We start from the raw sequence: 17,016 nt of genomic DNA, 5'->3' as shown, positions 1-17,016 counted from the left end.
AGACTTGATGATGAATGTAAAGTTAGATATGTATACAGTCCCCTTAGATTAATTTTTTTTCACATTTCCAGGTAAGTTGAACTGCATTTCAAAAAAGCACCAATAAAATACAGGGAGTCAGATTCTTTTCATATAATGCACATTAAAATATAGTGCACAACTTCAGTTTCATGTCTTTTTTTTCACTCCCCAATTTTCTCCATTCCTATTCTGAAATTATCCTGTTATGGGGTGCAGACAGCCATCCATTGACTCGTTCACATAGTCATTCTTCGTATGTACTATTAAGGATAGCATTACTGTTGGACTAATTGTCTACTTACTTAACATCTATGCCAATATGCAATTCCCTGCAGTACTCAATGGTTATTGTTCAAAGAAATAACTTGCATTTATGAGGCACTACTAAAGTATCTTAAACATCCTAAAGTGTACAATAAATTGCATTGTGCAATTACTGTTGTTATCTGTGAAATGCAGAAGCTATTTTGCACATTGCAACGTTCCATAAATGGCAATGAGATAAATAATCACTTGATTTGATATTAGTGATGGTAGTTGAGGAGGCAGTGACAGTTAGAGCACTGGAAGAATTACGTGCTAATTATGGCCAACAAAGTCAGAAGTAGACTTAGGAAGAGAACTTCGATGTGTGGGATCATGATGAGTGAAATTGCTGCCATCCATAATGGAGCAGACAGAGGAAATTAGAATTGTGCATCAGAGTTAAGTTATAAGCCTTGATGAGGCTGGCTGATAAACCTTGGCGGGATTTGTAGATGAAGAACAATGATATTGATGTAAGCAAGTGTAGGATAAGGTGAGTTCCAGAAGAGCTGGAATTTTTGTATGGAACTGTTTGAGAAGCTGTCAAAGACAGCTCAACCATAAGGTGACAAAGATGTATTTGCTTATGCTGCTCCAGAATAATTTTCTGACTAAGATATTGTTTAGACTCATTAGTATACTTAATATACCTAATGTGTCAAGGTTACCAAAGAGCAGGCTGTGATATAAAGATGCTTTACTAAATCTATGACATTAAAGTGTAGAACGAGAACTGCAATTAAAACAGAAAATTAAACCAGAAAATATAAAATGTTATCAGGAGGTTAAATGATGGAAAGATAAAAATAAGGTTATAGAAATACTGCAGAAGAAATTACTGGAGTTAAATAATTTAATTCATTGGTCAAACCTGTTTAATGAAAAGTGCTCACAGAGTAGATGGGGAATTTCACACTAGACTTGGATGTTAAAAGCTTTTTGATGCTTTTATACGTTAAACTTGAGCAAATTGAGGTGCTTTAACCTAGAGTCCCCAATTACACTGGAGACTTTGTATTGGTATAAATCTGTCCTAAATTTAATCAGAATTAAACTGCACTGATATAAATCTGGTATTAAAATTCACCCCCTCTTGTCTAAGGCAGAGCTGTTTTAAGGTTGGCATCCCCAGTGTAAACCGACAAGCGGATCTGAAGTAGAAATAGTACGAATACTGCTAAACGCTTTGTAATCGGCATGTTTTACATTATGACCCTTTAAAGTTAATCTGGCCAGGACCTGGAGCAATTTGAAGCAGAAAAGCTGCAGGTCCCTGCATAAATAGGGCTCCAGAAACATTTATGACCTCAAATGGGCTTTATTAGGGGAATAGGAAGTGGTTTGGTGTTTGGGGAATTCTGTAAGTGGGTTATGATATAAAACAGCCTGATCAGTTTGCTGTTACAGAAGTGAATAGATATGGTGCATAGGGATTTTGTTCTTTAATTGGGTATGCATTTATACTGGTTTGACCACACTTGGAAATTACCTGACATCCTGGTGACTAGCATTGTGGGTAAGGAAACAGTTCTTTCACTCACTCTTAGGGCTTGCATTTGAATGTGGCAAAGTCTGGTAGTTTACTTTTGAAGTTTCCAGGTCTGTCTAGGAGGGTACTAAATTACATAGCCAGTCCTGATATTGTAAATAAACCTGTTCCTCTATTGCTACATCTGGAGCTGTGTGGTTGGGCATATACTTGTGCCATTTGGAGCCACAGCAATAAAAGTCAACTTTGTGGAAACTTGCAGGTATATGATATGATAAAAATCTCCTTTCCCTGTCTCTACAGTTAATTAATTGACTGTGGGCACAAAAGCGTCAAGTGAAATGACAGACTTCTGAATAGGTATGGGTTCCATAACTTATGTGGCATTAATTTGGCAGTCGCACCAGGAGGATGACTGGTGTGGAAACTAGAAATATCACTAGTACTTTTTTAGGTCAAGGCATGCTTGAGGCATTATAAAAGGGACCTTTAGTTTGCATCTAACCTGTGGTATTTCTATTGTGGAAGTGGTTTGTGCTGACAGTGCATTCAATCAATAGAAAATACTAAATTCTTTACCATACTCATCCCTCACCTTAAATTTCATCATTTGTCTTTACCTGGGTTGACTTTTACCCAACAAAGAGCTTAAGTGGTTCTTGTGAAATTTAGCTTGAATACTGCAATATGTAGAAAATAATTGGATACTCAATCTTTATCTTTCCTCCCCTCTGTTCCAACCGTGGGACCAATGTAAACATGCATTGAATCACCCTGTTCTTTCACTTATTCTCACTGCTTTTTTCAATTATATATGTGTACCTATCTGTTGGGTAACATTTCTTTAGTCACGATAATACCTAGCTTTAAGAGACTGTATAAAGTACCAATTCTGCAGTTGTTGTTATATGCCATCATATTTTATCTTTTCCCATATTTTCATATAATTACACATTTACACCAACTACTGCAACATTATATGTGTATCTGTTGAAGTTTTGCAGAATGAAATTGCAGGTGTGAGCCTCTGATCAGGCTGATTTTCCATAGAGTATGATGATTTTGTTCTATAAATGTTTTACCGTGGCGTATTGACCAATGAAGTCAGTTTAATTAAATTAGTTAACCTAAAATAGCTTACTTTTTGCTGCCACTTAAACAATCTGTTAGTTGGCAACATCTGTACACTGATCATTCACTAGGACATAAAATATAAGGATAGTCCGGGTTAAGAAATGGGCTGAAGATTTCTCCTGCTAGTAGTGATGGTAGATGTTGAATACTTACGTCCATATTTGAATTAATGTCTTCAAATGAGACAACAGTAACATTGATTTCTCATTTTTAATTCCTCAGTTTATAAAGCTGCATATCAGGAACACAAGTATGTCCTTGGTGTTCAGTGTTTGGGTGGGGGCGTCACTTTCATAGAGGAACAGTTGGTCTTGCATGGAACAATCAGTTAATTGTTTTAGGCAATGTAGGAAATAAAAAAAACTTTTTTTCCCCCCCTTCAGCTGGGACAATCAACAAACAATGTCGCAGCAAATGTGCAGTCATTTTCTCTGACTCTCACCTGAGGAAGCTGACCCAGTGGTAGTGGAAGAATTTGCAGATTCATAATGGTCAGCGCTCACCAGACAAATAGACACAAGCTAACCGACAATGTACAACATCGGGAAATGCAGCCCTGAGAGTCCCAACCTCTGCTAGTGATTGTTCCCAAGTTCCCTCAGCAGTTGCTTTGTTAGACCATTGGCTTGCAGCATTGTGTTCAGTCAAGGTAGCTATTAGTGGGACGGGAGTGTGCTATTAGGACATCAGTAAGTTCTGCTGTCCATCATAGAAAACCACCATTTAGGGGATAAAGAGCCACAGTAAGATATGCAGTTGCTCACCTATCATCATTGCTGCTGCGAGACTTTAGAGGGTTATACAAAAAAGTGAACATCACTGCTGATTTTATTGAACAAAACTGTATTCAACACAAACATCACTTACAATATATGTGTCATAATGTAAACAACAGGCATCCATTGACATTTGTAACTTGTTTCGCTTGTGTTGCTTTGATATTTAGGTTACTCAGTGACTATATTTTAATTCCATACAGAGCTTACCATGTTCCAAGTGGAAAGATATTAGCAGTCAAGGTAAGATGAAAATTCTGTTTATTTTTGCGTTTGTTAAACAGTAGCCAGAATTCTTCGATATCGTACCCACCACGACACCATGCCCTGCCACAGCTGCAGGCGAGAATGGAGAATTTGGTGCTCAACCAAATCTTCATTCACAGCAGCAACACCGGTGAAACACAGCCATGGGTGAGGTCAGAGAATCTCAGCCACTGTATGCAACTGTTAATTTTTTGAAATGCTCTTTTTGTTGGTATTATGCACATTGCATCGTTCAGGCAGTTTTTACCTCGTATGAAGTCTGAATTACTAGTTTCCACCCGTCATAACCAACAGCACTGAGACCAATTGCCAACCCACTTGAGATCAACGAGTTCAGTATTATTTGGGAATTAAACCTGGTTACTTATGGTTTGTATGGCTTAAAGCCATACCAGGCAAATTTTTTCCCTACCAGGTCAACATATAGATACTTTGAGTAATGCAGTATGATAATGAATTGTTTATGGTTTTGTCTAGAGTTTTGAATTGAATGTCCACCGTGGGAAATTGTTGCATTCAATAAATTGGTGTATTTGTAGGCTGCCACCAGGAAAAATAATAAACAAAGCTCATAGGATTTTTGCAGTGCAGAAGGAGACCATTTGGCCCATTGAGTCTACACTGACCACAATCCCACCCAGGACCTATTCCCTTAACCCCATATATTTACCCTACTAATCCCGTGACACGAGTCAATTTAGCTTGACCAATCAACCTAAACTGTGCATTTTAGGACTGTGGAAAGCTGCCACAATATTTTAAAATCCAACTGGTTCACTGACTTATTTGCTGGAAGGGGACCTGCTACCTTTTTTATTCCCACAATGTGTTAATACCCTGTGAATTAGACTAGCAGGATGATGATTTGTTTTTTTAAAAAAGTTAATACTACAAATAATATTTCAGAATATAAATGCAACATCCCGATCACTAATCCCACTTGCCCTTACGGCAACAGTATCCTGTGTGTGAAGTTAAATGGAAGTTATGTGCATCAATTATAAATTATGTAATTACAGATTTGAAAGATGTATTCTACCTCATTTGTTCAAGCTCCATTTGCAAAAATCATTTTGTCATTGACCCACAGAGGAAGGTGTACTGGACATAATGTGCTTTAAAGAAAGTTTTATCCTGTGTTATAATTTTAAGGTAGTTCACCTTAATTCTGCTCTCCAACATATTGTTCACACATTATAGTTTTACAAGAATAGACATGCAAGTCAAAAAACTGAAAGATTTTGACATAATGAAATGATTTCTTGTTCATTTCTGAATGAGAATAAATCAATCATGACTCAATTAAACAGGTGTCTTTCGTACCCATTTTATGGCTGGCAGAATAACATCAGTCCCTGCCCCTAACTTCGATTAGACTATTGAAAAGAAAAGGAAAAAAGTTTAGAACTGATTATTTAAAAGTGCACCACGCTAAGACAAAAGCAAATTTACGAAGAAAGCAGAAATGTAGGAAAATAACTTATAGACATTGTAGACCTCTGAAATTGAATATTCTTCTTAATCTCCTCACATTACCAATGACAGAGATGCTTATAGGGTCATCAAGGTTCACATCATGGAAACAGGTCCTTTGGCCTAACTTGTCCGTGCCACCCTTTCTTTTTAACCACTAAGCTAGTCCCAATTGCCCGCATTTGGCCCATATCCCTCCATACTCATCTTATCCATGTAACTGTCTAAATGCTTTTTAAAAGACAAAATTGTATCCGTCTCTACTACTACCTCTGGCAGTTTGTTCCAGACACTCATCACCCTCTATGTGAAAAAATTATCCCTCTGGACACTTTTGTATCTCTCCTCTCTCACTTTAAACCTATGCCGTCTAGTTTTTGACTGCCATACCTTTGGGAAATGATGTTGACTATTTATCTCATCTATGCCGCTCATTATTTTATAGACCTCTATAAAATCAGTCCGAAGGCCCCTATGCTCCAGGAGAAAAAGTCTCATTCTGTCCAGCCTCTCCTTAAAACTCAAACCATCAAGTCCTCGTTGTATCCTAGTAAATCTTTTCTGCACTCTTTCTAGTTTAATAATATTCTTTCTATAATAGGGTCACCAGAACTGTACATAGTATTCCAAGTGTGGCTGTACCAATGTCTTGTACAACTTCAACAAGATGTCCTGTATTCAATATTCTGACCAAGACCAACACCCTACCATTAACGGAGCAAGTCCTGCCCTAGTTTGATTTACCAAACACATCACCTTGCATTTATCTAAATTAAACTCCCTACATTTGCCATTCATCAGCCCACTAGCCCAATTGATTAAGATCTCATTGCAATCCTAGATAACCTTCTTCACTGAACACTATGTGACCAATCTTGCTGTCATCTGCAAACTTAATAACCATGCCTCCTAAATTCTCATTCAAATCATTAATATAAATGACAAATAACAGTGGACCCATTACCAACCCCTGAGGCACACTGCTGGTCATGGGCTGCTAGTTTGAAAAACAACCCTCTACAATCACCGTCCAACTTCTGCCATCAAGCCAATTTTGTATCCAATTGGCTATCTCACCCTGGATTCTGGATTTAATCTGATGCAACAACCTACCATGTGGTAGGTGCCTTGCTAAAGTCCATGTAGACAATGTTGACTGAACTGCTCTCATTTACCTTCTTGGTTACCCCTTCAAAAAACTCAGTCAAATTCGTGAGTCATGATTTTCCACTCAGAGCGTCATGCTGACTGTTCCTAATAAGTCCTGTCCCTCTAAGTGCCTGTAGATCTTATCTCTCAGAATAACTTCTAACAACTTACCCACTAAAGATGTGAAGCTCACTGGCCTGTAGTTTCCAGGCTTTTCCCTGCAGCCCTTCTTAAACAAAAGTACAATATTTTCCACCGTCCAGTCTTCAGGCATCTCACTTGTAGCTGTCGATGATTCAAACGTCTCTGCTAAGGGACACATAATTTCCTCCCTAGCCTCCCACAATGTCCTGGGATACACTTCATCAGGTTCCAGGGATTTATCTACCTTGATGCGTTTTAAGACTTACAGCAACTCCTCTGTAATATGTACATTCCTCAAGACATCATTTTTTTTTCCCCAAGTTCCCTAATATTTATACCTTTCTCAACAGTAAATATAGATGAGAAATATTCATTTATGATCTTACCCATCTCAAGTGGATCCGCACAGAGATGAACTTGTTGATCCTTAAGAGGCCCTACTCTCTCCTTAGTTACTGTTTTGGCCTTTATGTATTTGTAGAAGCTCTTTGAATCTCCTTTGCCTTTTCTGCCAAAGCAATCTTGTGTCCCCTTTTTGTTCTCCTGATTTCTGTCTTAACTCTACTCCTGCATCCTCAATACTCTTCAAGGGATCCACTTGATCTCAGCTGCCTTTGCATGTCACAAGCCTCCTTTTTCTTGACCAAGGCCTCAATATCCTGAGTCATCCAGGATTCCCTACTTCTACCAGCCTTGCCCTTCATTCTAAAAGGAGTGTGCTTACGCTGAATTCTGGTTAACGCTTTGAAATCCTCCCACTTGTCAGACGTCCCTTTGCCTGCCACATACTCCCCCAATCAACTTTTGAAAGTTCCTGTCTAACACCATCAAAATTAGTCTTGTCCCAATTTAGAATTTTAACTTTTGGGCCAGACCTATCATTCTTCATAGCTATGTTAAGACTAATGAAATTATGGTCACTGGTTCCAAAGTGATCCCTCACTAACACTTCTGTCACCTGCCTGCCCTTATTTTCTAAGAGGAGGTCAGGTTTTGCCCCCTCTCTAGTTGGACTATCCACATACTGAATGAGAAATTCTTCCTGAATACACACAATTCTTTCTCTGTCCAACCCTTTTAATACTATGTTGTCCCAGTCAATGTTGGGAAAGTTAAAATCCCCTACTATTACCACTGTATTTTTCTTGGAGCTATCTGTAACATCCTTACGTATTTGCTCCTCAATTTCCTGTTAACTATTTGGGGGCCTACAGTACAATCCTATCAAAGTGATCTCCCCTTTCTTATTTCTCAGTTCAACACATATAGACTCAGTGGGCGAGCCTTCAGAAATATCCCTTCTAAGTACTGCTCTGATATTAACCCTAATCAAAAACGCAACTCCCCTTCCTCTCTCACCACCTGTTCTATCTTTCCTACAGCATCTGTACTCTGGAACATTGAGCTGCCAGTCCTGTCTCTCCCTTAGCCATGTTTCAATAATAGCTATAAATATCCCAGTTCCATGTACCCATCCATGCCCTGCCTGTCAGGCCTCTTGCGTTGAAATAAATGCAGTTTTATTTGGACTTCCCTTGCTCTCTGCCCTGCTTTTGCCTGACCTGTCTAGTACTTGGATTACCAATGCTGCCTTTACTATTTAATTTGCTGTCCTCAACCTTCTCTTCTAACTCCCTACTGCTTTGTGTCCCAACCCCCGCCAAACTAATTTAAACCTTCCTGAGTGGCTCTAGCAAATCTCCCTGACAGGATATCTGTACCTGTCCAGTTCAGGTGTAACCCATTCCTCTTGAACAGGTATCCCTACCCCAGAAGAGATCCCAATGATCCATAAATCTAAATCCTTGCTCCCCTGTAACTGCTGTCAAGGCACGCATTCATCTGCCTAATCTTCCTATTCCTATTCACTAGCATGTGACACCAGCAGTAGTCCAGAAATTACTATGCTCAAGGTCCTGCACTTTGCACTTTTGCCTAACTTTCTGTATTCACGCTTCAGAACCTTATCCCTTTTCCTACCTATGATGTTGTTACCAATGTGTACAATGATCTGTGACTGCTCACCCTCCCCCTTAAGAATGTCCTGCAATTGCTCAGAGACATCCTTGACCCTGACACCAGGGAGGCAACACACCATCCTGGAGTCTTAATTGTGGCCACAGAAACACCTGTCTATGCCTCTAACTAGCAAATTCCCCCATTACTACTGCTTGCTTGCTGTTTGCCTGATCCTGTTCTACAGCAGAACCATGTGTGGTGCCATAGGCCTGACTGCTGCTGATATTTTCTCCTGAAAAGCTATCCCCCACAACAATATCCAAAATGGTATACCTGCTTGAAAGTGGAATAGCCACAGGAGACTCCTGCATTGCCTGCCTGCCTGCCTGTCCTGGTAGTCACCCATCTGCCTGACTGAACCGGTGATGTGACAACCTCCCTGTAACTAACGTCTATCACATTCTCTGCCCCTGTGTGCTAAGCAGTGCGTCCAGCTGCCGCTCCAGTCGAACAATGTGGTCTGTGAGGAGCTACAACTGGACACGCTTCTTGCAGACTAAGTTGTCAAGAAGACTAGATTGCCCCCTGATTTCCCACATTCAGCAGGAGGAGCATACCACTGCCCTAATTACAATACTGCCCTTATACAGTTAAAAGGGTAAAAGAACCTCAACTCACCTTTCCCTTGCTTGTGGTACTCACTGACTTTTGTTTTGGTTGGAGGAGATAGGGAGGGAAACACTGAAAAAGTGTTTGGAGTTTAACTGTCCCTTCACAACAGTTCGTCCATGAATCACTATCTGGAAGCAGTGACCGCACTGATGCAAATCATCCCCATGACAGCCAATCAGCGTTGCCACTCTGCTGCCCTTTACTGGACGCTCGGCTTCAGTTGAGCACAGAGAATGTCTTACTGAGGCCAGTGACTGCACCAATGCAAATGTCCCCTGTGACAGCCAATCAGCCTCACCACTCATTTTGAATAATTAGTCCTAGCTGGTGAAACTCAATAGGCAAGTTTGAATTCGAGCAGTTGAAGAACTCCGTCATCTCTCTTTACATCCTAGCTATGATCATAACACTATGTTCTACACTCTTTCCTTTCCTTCTCTATGTATGGTATGCTTAACAATCTCTTCAGTGTAATAGGAGGCCATTCAACCTATTAAGGGCACACCGACCACAATCTTAGCCAGGCTCTATCCCTGTAATCCCACGTATTTACTCTGCTAGTCCCTCGACATTAAGGGCAATTTAGCATGACTTGTGAAAAGGAAGGGCAGGAAAGGCAGTATTCAGGAACCATGAATGACCGGGGAATTTGTGAGTCTAGTCAAAAAGAAAAAGGATGCATACATAACATCCAGGCAACAAAAAACAGAAGAAGCATTTGAAGAAACCTGGGGGAAAAAAAAGAGCTCAAACAGGGAGTTAGGAAGGCAAAAAGGGGTCACAAAATATCCTTGGCAGACAGGATTAAGGAGAATCCCAAGGCTTATTCCTAATATATGTATAACATATATTAGGAACAAGGGGGTAGCTAGAGAAAGAGTTGGTCCACTTAAGGACAAAGGAGTGTAATTATGTATCGAACCAAAGGAAGTGGGTGAGATCTTTGAGTACTTTGCATCGGTATTCACAAAGAAAAGGGACACGTTGATTGGTGGTGTCTCAGAGGGATGTGTAAATCCTTTAGGACAAGTCAGCATTACGAAGGAGGATGTGTTAGGTGAATTAAAAAGCATTAAGGTAGACAAATCCCCAGGGCCAAATGGCATCTATCCCAGATTACTGAGGGAGACAAGAGATGAAATTGCTGGCCCTCTAACAGAAATCTTTGTTTCTTTGTCAGCCGTTGGTAAGGTCCCAGAGGATTGGAGGATAGCCAATATGGTCCCGTTATTTAAGAAGGGTAGCAGGGATAACCTGGGTAATTATAGGCCAATGAGCTTGATGTACGTGATAATGAAATTTTTGGAGAAGATTCTTAGGAATAGGATCTATACGCATTTGGAACTGAATGGTCTTGTTAGCAACAGCGTGGTTTTGTACGAGGGAGTCATGTCTCACTAATTTAATTGTGCTTTGAAGAGGTGACAAAAAGGTTTGATGAGGGAAGGGCTGTGGATGTTGTCTACGTGGGCTTTAGTAAAGCATTTGACAAGGTCCCTCATGGTAGGCTGGTACAAAAGATTAGATCTCAAGGGATCAGGGGTGAACTAGCTAGAAGGATTCAGAACTGGCTTAGCCAGAGAAGATAGAGGGAATCGGTGGAAGGGTGTTTTTCCGAATTGAGGTCTGTAACTAGTGGTGTTCATGATATGGAGGTGCTGGCATTGGACTGGGTAAATGCAGTACAAAGTCTCACAACACCAGGTTAAAGTCCAACAGGTTTATTTGGTAGCAAAAGCCACTAGCTTTCAGACCGCTTGCTGCTCCTTCATTAGACAAGTGGGAGTTCTGTTCACAAACTGGGCATATAAAGACAAAAACTCAATATACAAAATAATGGTTGGAATGCAAGTCTTTACAGGTAATCAAGTCTCAAAGGTACAGACAGTGTGAGTGGAGAGAGCGTTAAGCACAATTAAAGAGATGTGTATTGTCTCCAGACAGGACAGTTAGTGAGATTTTGCAAGCGCAAGTTGAGAATATGGACTCTATCTTGGTTTCCAGAATGTGGTGTTTGCTGTAGAGCTGATGTATGAAGTGGTTGAGGAATGTGAAAGAGGTGCGATAGCAAAGTCTCTCAGCCTAGTCTGCGTTATAAGTTGACCTGAATGGGTTCATGGTCCTTTCACTAACTATCCTGGTTGGAGACAATACACATCTCTTTAACCTGTGCTTAACCCTCTCTCCACTCATATTGTCTATACCTTTAAGACTTGATTACCTGTAAAGACTCAAATTCCAACCATTATTTTGTAAATTGAGTTTGTGTCTTTGTATGCCCTGTTTGTGAAGGAGCAGCGAGCGCTCTGAAAGCTAGTGGCTTTTGCTACCAAATAAACCTGTTGGACTTTAACCTGGTGTGGTGAGACTTCTTACTAGTGTTGTTCCGCTGGGACCTCTGCTGTTTGTAATATACATATATACTTGGAAGAAAATGTAGATGGTCTGATTAACAAGTTTGCAGATGATACTAAAATTAGCAGAGTTGTGGGTAGTGATGAAGCTTGTCAGAGAATACAGCAGGATATAGATAGGCTGGAAAAATGGGTGGAGAAATGGCAGATGGACAAATGTGAGGTGATGCCTTTTGGTAGATCCAATTCAGATGGGAGCTATAAAATAAATGGCAGAACCATCAGGAGCATAGATACACACAGAGATCTGGGAGTATAGGTTCACATTCTTAAAAGTGGCAACACAGGTGGAAAAGGTGGTGAAGAAAGCATATGGCATACTTGCCTTCATTGGGTGGGCCGTCAAGTATTAAAATTGACAAATTATGTTGCAGTTGTATAAGACATTGGTTAGGCCACATTTGGAGTACTGTGTCCAATTCTGGTCACCACACTACCAGAAGGATGTGGAGGCTTTGGAGAGAGTACAGAAATGGTTTAGCAGAATGTTGTCTGTTATGGAGGGCATTAGCTATGAGGAGACTTTGAATAAATTAAGATTGTTCCCCCTGAAAAGACAGAGGCTGAGGGGCGACCTGATAGAAGTTTATGAAATTATGAGGGCTATAGATAGGGTGAACAGTTGGAAGCTTTTTCCCCAGGGCAGAGATTACAATTACAAGGGGGCACAAATTCAAGATAAGGTTCAGTGGAGATGTGCGGGGGAAGTTTTTTTACACAGTGGGTGTTGGAGGCCTGAATACATTGCCAAGTGAGGTGGTTGAGGCAGTTACATTCACCACATTTAAGATTTATCTTGATAGGCATATGAACAAGGGGAATAGAAGGATATAAGCAGTTGCTCTAGAGAGGACAATATGATTGGCGGAAGCTTGGAGGGGTGAAGAGCCTGTTCCTGTGCTGTACTGTTCTTTGTTTTATCAGGTCTCCCCTCAGCCTCTTTCTTTCCAGTGAAAACAATCCTAGTCAACCTCTCCTCATAGCCAGCGCTCTTGAGATCAAACCACACCCTGATGAATCTTTTTTGCATTCTCTCCAAAGCTTCCACACCCTTCTGATAGTGTGGTGACCAGAACGGCACACAAAATACTCCAAAAGGGGCCTAACCAAGGTTTTAATAGCTGCAACATGATTTCCCAACTCCTACGCTCAGTGCCCGACTAATGAAGGCAAACATGCCATACGTCGCCTTAATCACCTGGGTCATGTGTGTTGCCACATTCAGGGAACTGTGGGCCTGCACGCCCAGATCCCTCTGTATGTTAATCCTCCTATTTACAGTATAATTCATACCTAAATTTGATCCTCCAAAATGCATCACCTTGCATTTGTCCAGACTAAACTCCATTTGCCAGTTCTGTGCCAAAGTCTCCAATCTATCTATATCCTGTTGTATCCTCAGACAAGCTTTGACATTTACAACAACTCCGCCAACCTTCATGTCATCCGCAAACTTACTAATCAGACAACCCACATTTTCCTCCAGGTCATTTATATGTACTACAAATAACAGAGGTCCCAGCACTGATCCCTGTGGAACAGATCTCCATTCTGAAAAACACCCTTTCACTGCTACTGTGTCTTCTATAACCAAGTCAATTCTGTATCCATCTAGCCAGCCCACCCCAATCCCATGTGATTTTAGCTTTTGTACCTGCCTGTCATGTGGGACCTTGTCAAGCACCTTACTAAAGTCCATATAAACTACAGCTACAGCCCTTCCCTCATCAAGTTTCTTTGTTACCGTTCAAAAATTCAAGTTGGTGAAGACATGACATTCTCCGTACAAAACCATCCTGTTTAACTAACTAACTAGTTCATTTTCCTCCAAATGTGCCTGTCCCTCACTATCTTCTCCAAAAGCTTCCCTACCACTGATGTCAGGCTCACCAGCCAATAATTTGTTGGATTATCCCTGATTCCTCCCTTAAACAAGGGAACACTGGCTATTCTCCAGTCCTCTGGAACCTCGGCTGTGGTCAAAGAGGATGTGAAAATATCTGTTATGGTGCTAGCTATTTCTCCCCTTGCCTTCCGCAGTAACCTGGGATAGATCCCATCCAGCCCCGGGGACTTTTCACTTTCATTGCTTTGTTAATGTGAGCCGACTTGTAACTAATAAATGAACTTCAAAAACTTTACTTGTATATCTTAATGCAATTTAGGATACTCAACACTTTCTCCTTTGATTTTTGGCATTCACTAGAGCATTCACACACCTATCCCTGACCTCAACATCCTTAACAATGAAAAGCACTATATGAATTTTTTTTTCAATTATAGTTTAAAGAGCACAAATGAGAATTTTTTTTCTTTAGGCTTCAATTTTGTTAACGTTTTTTGGAAAATTAAACATGAGGTAAAAAAGGCTCTCTAATTTCAATATGTTTAGCCTCATGAAGATACTATGAAGAATTTTATTTTAAGTGAAAACTTGAGGTAGAAGTTTTATAATGAGTTTATCCTGCAATTGCTTCAAGAACATAACAGGTTTAAAATAACAAAACCGGTGAAAAAATTTATGTGAAGTAGATCTGAATACAAACAACGATTAGTAGTTCTGTCCGAACTTTGAAGCACAATTTATATGTAAAATACCCTGTTGGTAACTATTACATCTGGGGCAGGGGGAATCTAGAAGCCAATGGATTTTGTCACATCATTGGAGGTATACTCACGACTAGTGATATTCCCTGAAAAAAATCATAACTTACACTAAATCCCTTGGTTCAATTTTTTAACGCCGATATTAACCTGTTTGAAACAAATTGAAAATCAATCCAAATAACCTACCTCTCTGAAACAGCCTCCAACTTGAATTCCAACTGTAGTTACAAAAAATTCCTCATTCATTTTTAAAATAATACATATGATGTTCAAAATGTGTATATATAGACTTAAACAGGATGAGATCTAGATGGAAAGAAAGAATATGTCAATTGCACAGTTTAATCCCAAGTTGTACTAATGTTTTTGGTTGTGGTTTTTTCAAAAACAATGAGTAAATTGAAGTCTTTGGAAAATTTGTTGTGTAGTTTTCATTTTTACACATGTACAAAGAAACGTAGGTAGCATTTTTCTTTTAACCTTGACTACTGTTGAGCACAACGCAGCATTCAAATGCTTAATTTGATTAATCATTTATAAAGTAATCATGCATCTCATGCTGCAAAAGTACATATAAAGACAATTGTGTCAGCTAGGGATTATATAAGTAAATTAAACAGGAATAGTAGCTTAATTTGACCTGTGATTCTGCACTCCTTCCCTTAAGTGGAATGTGTGCTGCTCCTGCAAATAGACGAAGTCATCCATGTCAGCCAGTGATGAATTGCCTTATTTATACTGTATATTTTAATAGCCTTGCACTAATTTAAGTTGAGCACAAAGAGTAAATTATAATTCAGTCAGTTGACTGCTTGTATTTAACTTGACAACTCATCCTTGTTTGTCCTGGAGGTGTATTGGTGATCTGAGCAAATTTACTCAGGTACTCCACTCTCAGCCTTAAATGCTGTTCCTATTAATTGAGGGACACTGGGATGTATGGCGGTGAATTATTCCATTTTTTTTTACTGGGAGACCCTGAGTTGAATTTTGTTGGTGAATGACTATTGATTCACAAGTATGTGGTTTTAAATTTTCCTTGGCAGCAGGATATTACAGTTACAAGTCAATTTGAAGCTGCTTTTTATAAATCACCCTACAGCAAGGTAAAAAATGGGTTTCCACATGATCTCAAATATGTTCCCTACTCTATATATAAAAAAAGAAGGCTTTTGTGTGTCATGTTAACTAGTCATGTGCTGATTGTTCTTTGTAACTTGAGTGTATTTTCTAATTCAAGCTTTAATTTCTGCTTTATTAATCTTTCCTCTCTGGCATCACAAACTACAACATACACAGAATACCCCAGCTTGTCTTTTCATTTATCAATTCCAATTCTTGCCAAGCTTTCTGGCTTCCCATGTCCCAAAGGATTGATTTTTAAGATTCTTGTGCATACTTTTAAATCCCTCCGTGACATTGTTTCTCTATCTCCATGATCTTTCCATACAGCCACCTGTAATATGAGCCTGCTTCTTATGTCCTCTTTTACTTCATCATTGGCAGCTGACCCTTTAGCTACTGCGTCCCTGTCCTCCAGAATTCCTCCTCTTAGTAACTAATTTTCTCTCTGTTGCTGAGAAGGAGTTTCCTAAGGACCTTTCTCTTCTATCATGCTTTCCGCTGTTCTGAATCCTTCACTTTCACATGGTATGGCCTGAAGTTTGCTGTTACAGTGACCGTGAAACTGTCGCCATTCGCCAGTTGTGAAACTGACAGCTATTCTGGAATCTGCACGTGCACAGTTAAACGCAGAATTGCAAAAGTTGCTGTCAGTTGTTCCCTGTCCCCACAGGGTGCCCTCTTAAAGTGCTGCAAATTAAAATCTTTAGAAATAACTTGAATTGATGTGAACTTCCATTTTTACATTATTGGCTTCACTCTAAAAACCCTTGAAATATTTACTCCTTGTTAAATGAAGTGTAATTTTTTTTTGAGTTCAATTCACTATTATTATCCATATGGAATTTTTTTTGGGTGCATTGTTGATTCGTTACAATATATATAAATGAATAATAACAATAGAAGAAAATTTCTCTACCACAAAGATCTAACTTTATTTAAATATGCATTAAAACCTATTTCAGCGCATTAAAATAATCAGTGAATCCTGCCGTAATTGCATATTGTCATCATATATCAAAACCCCTATTGAAAGTTACAGGGAAGGGCACAAATGAGTTCAGGATTTGGTTTGTCTTGCATTTGAGATATTGCATCTTTTTCCAGAATGCATCAAACAATAATGCTGAGACTGTTAGGAGGTGGGGGGTTCACTTGTTCATAACACCCTATTTTCGTCAAAATTCTTCAAGAGCAGATTTCATCAAGAGAAATCTGCCCATCAGATATCCTTCCTGCCTGGTCCTGAACCATTGAATAATCTGCTTTTCTAAAATACCAGTACCAGATGAGACATTGAAAAAGGATAGCATTCTCAATGAAGTTGCATAAAAGAGTTTCGTGATTGTAGGATCTGCATGAAAGGATTTTAATTTTATGAGATAGTATAATTGTGTATGTCCCCAAAACACCACAACTATACAAGTTCCCTCCAATTCAACTTATCATCTACTTTGATATCTGGACACTTGAGTTAGTAGTG

At 39.5% G+C, this 17,016-nt stretch overlaps 1 protein-coding gene across 4 annotated transcripts in view; it reads left to right on the top strand.

Annotated features, from left to right (window-relative positions):
• The window catches only part of map2k5 (mitogen-activated protein kinase kinase 5), a 294,288-nt gene that overhangs the window by 115,733 nt on the left and 161,539 nt on the right, over positions 1-17,016 (top strand). For all 4 annotated transcript variants that reach the window (XR_013889610.1, XM_080214341.1, XM_080214340.1 and 1 more), the window contains exon 9: positions 3,930-3,969. Coding sequence is in view for 3 of the 4 variants with exons in the window: in XM_080214341.1 (XP_080070467.1) it covers positions 3,930-3,969 (40 nt within the window). In the remaining variant the exon portion in view is untranslated. The remainder of the gene's footprint in view (positions 1-3,929; positions 3,970-17,016) is intronic.

This window comes from Carcharhinus amblyrhynchos, chromosome 28 (genome assembly GCF_965287045.1).
Source record: "Carcharhinus amblyrhynchos chromosome 28, sCarAmb.v2.hapA, whole genome shotgun sequence".
Lineage (NCBI taxonomy): Eukaryota > Metazoa > Chordata > Chondrichthyes > Carcharhiniformes > Carcharhinidae > Carcharhinus > Carcharhinus amblyrhynchos.
This window is presented reverse-complemented; position numbering and strand designations above follow the sequence as displayed.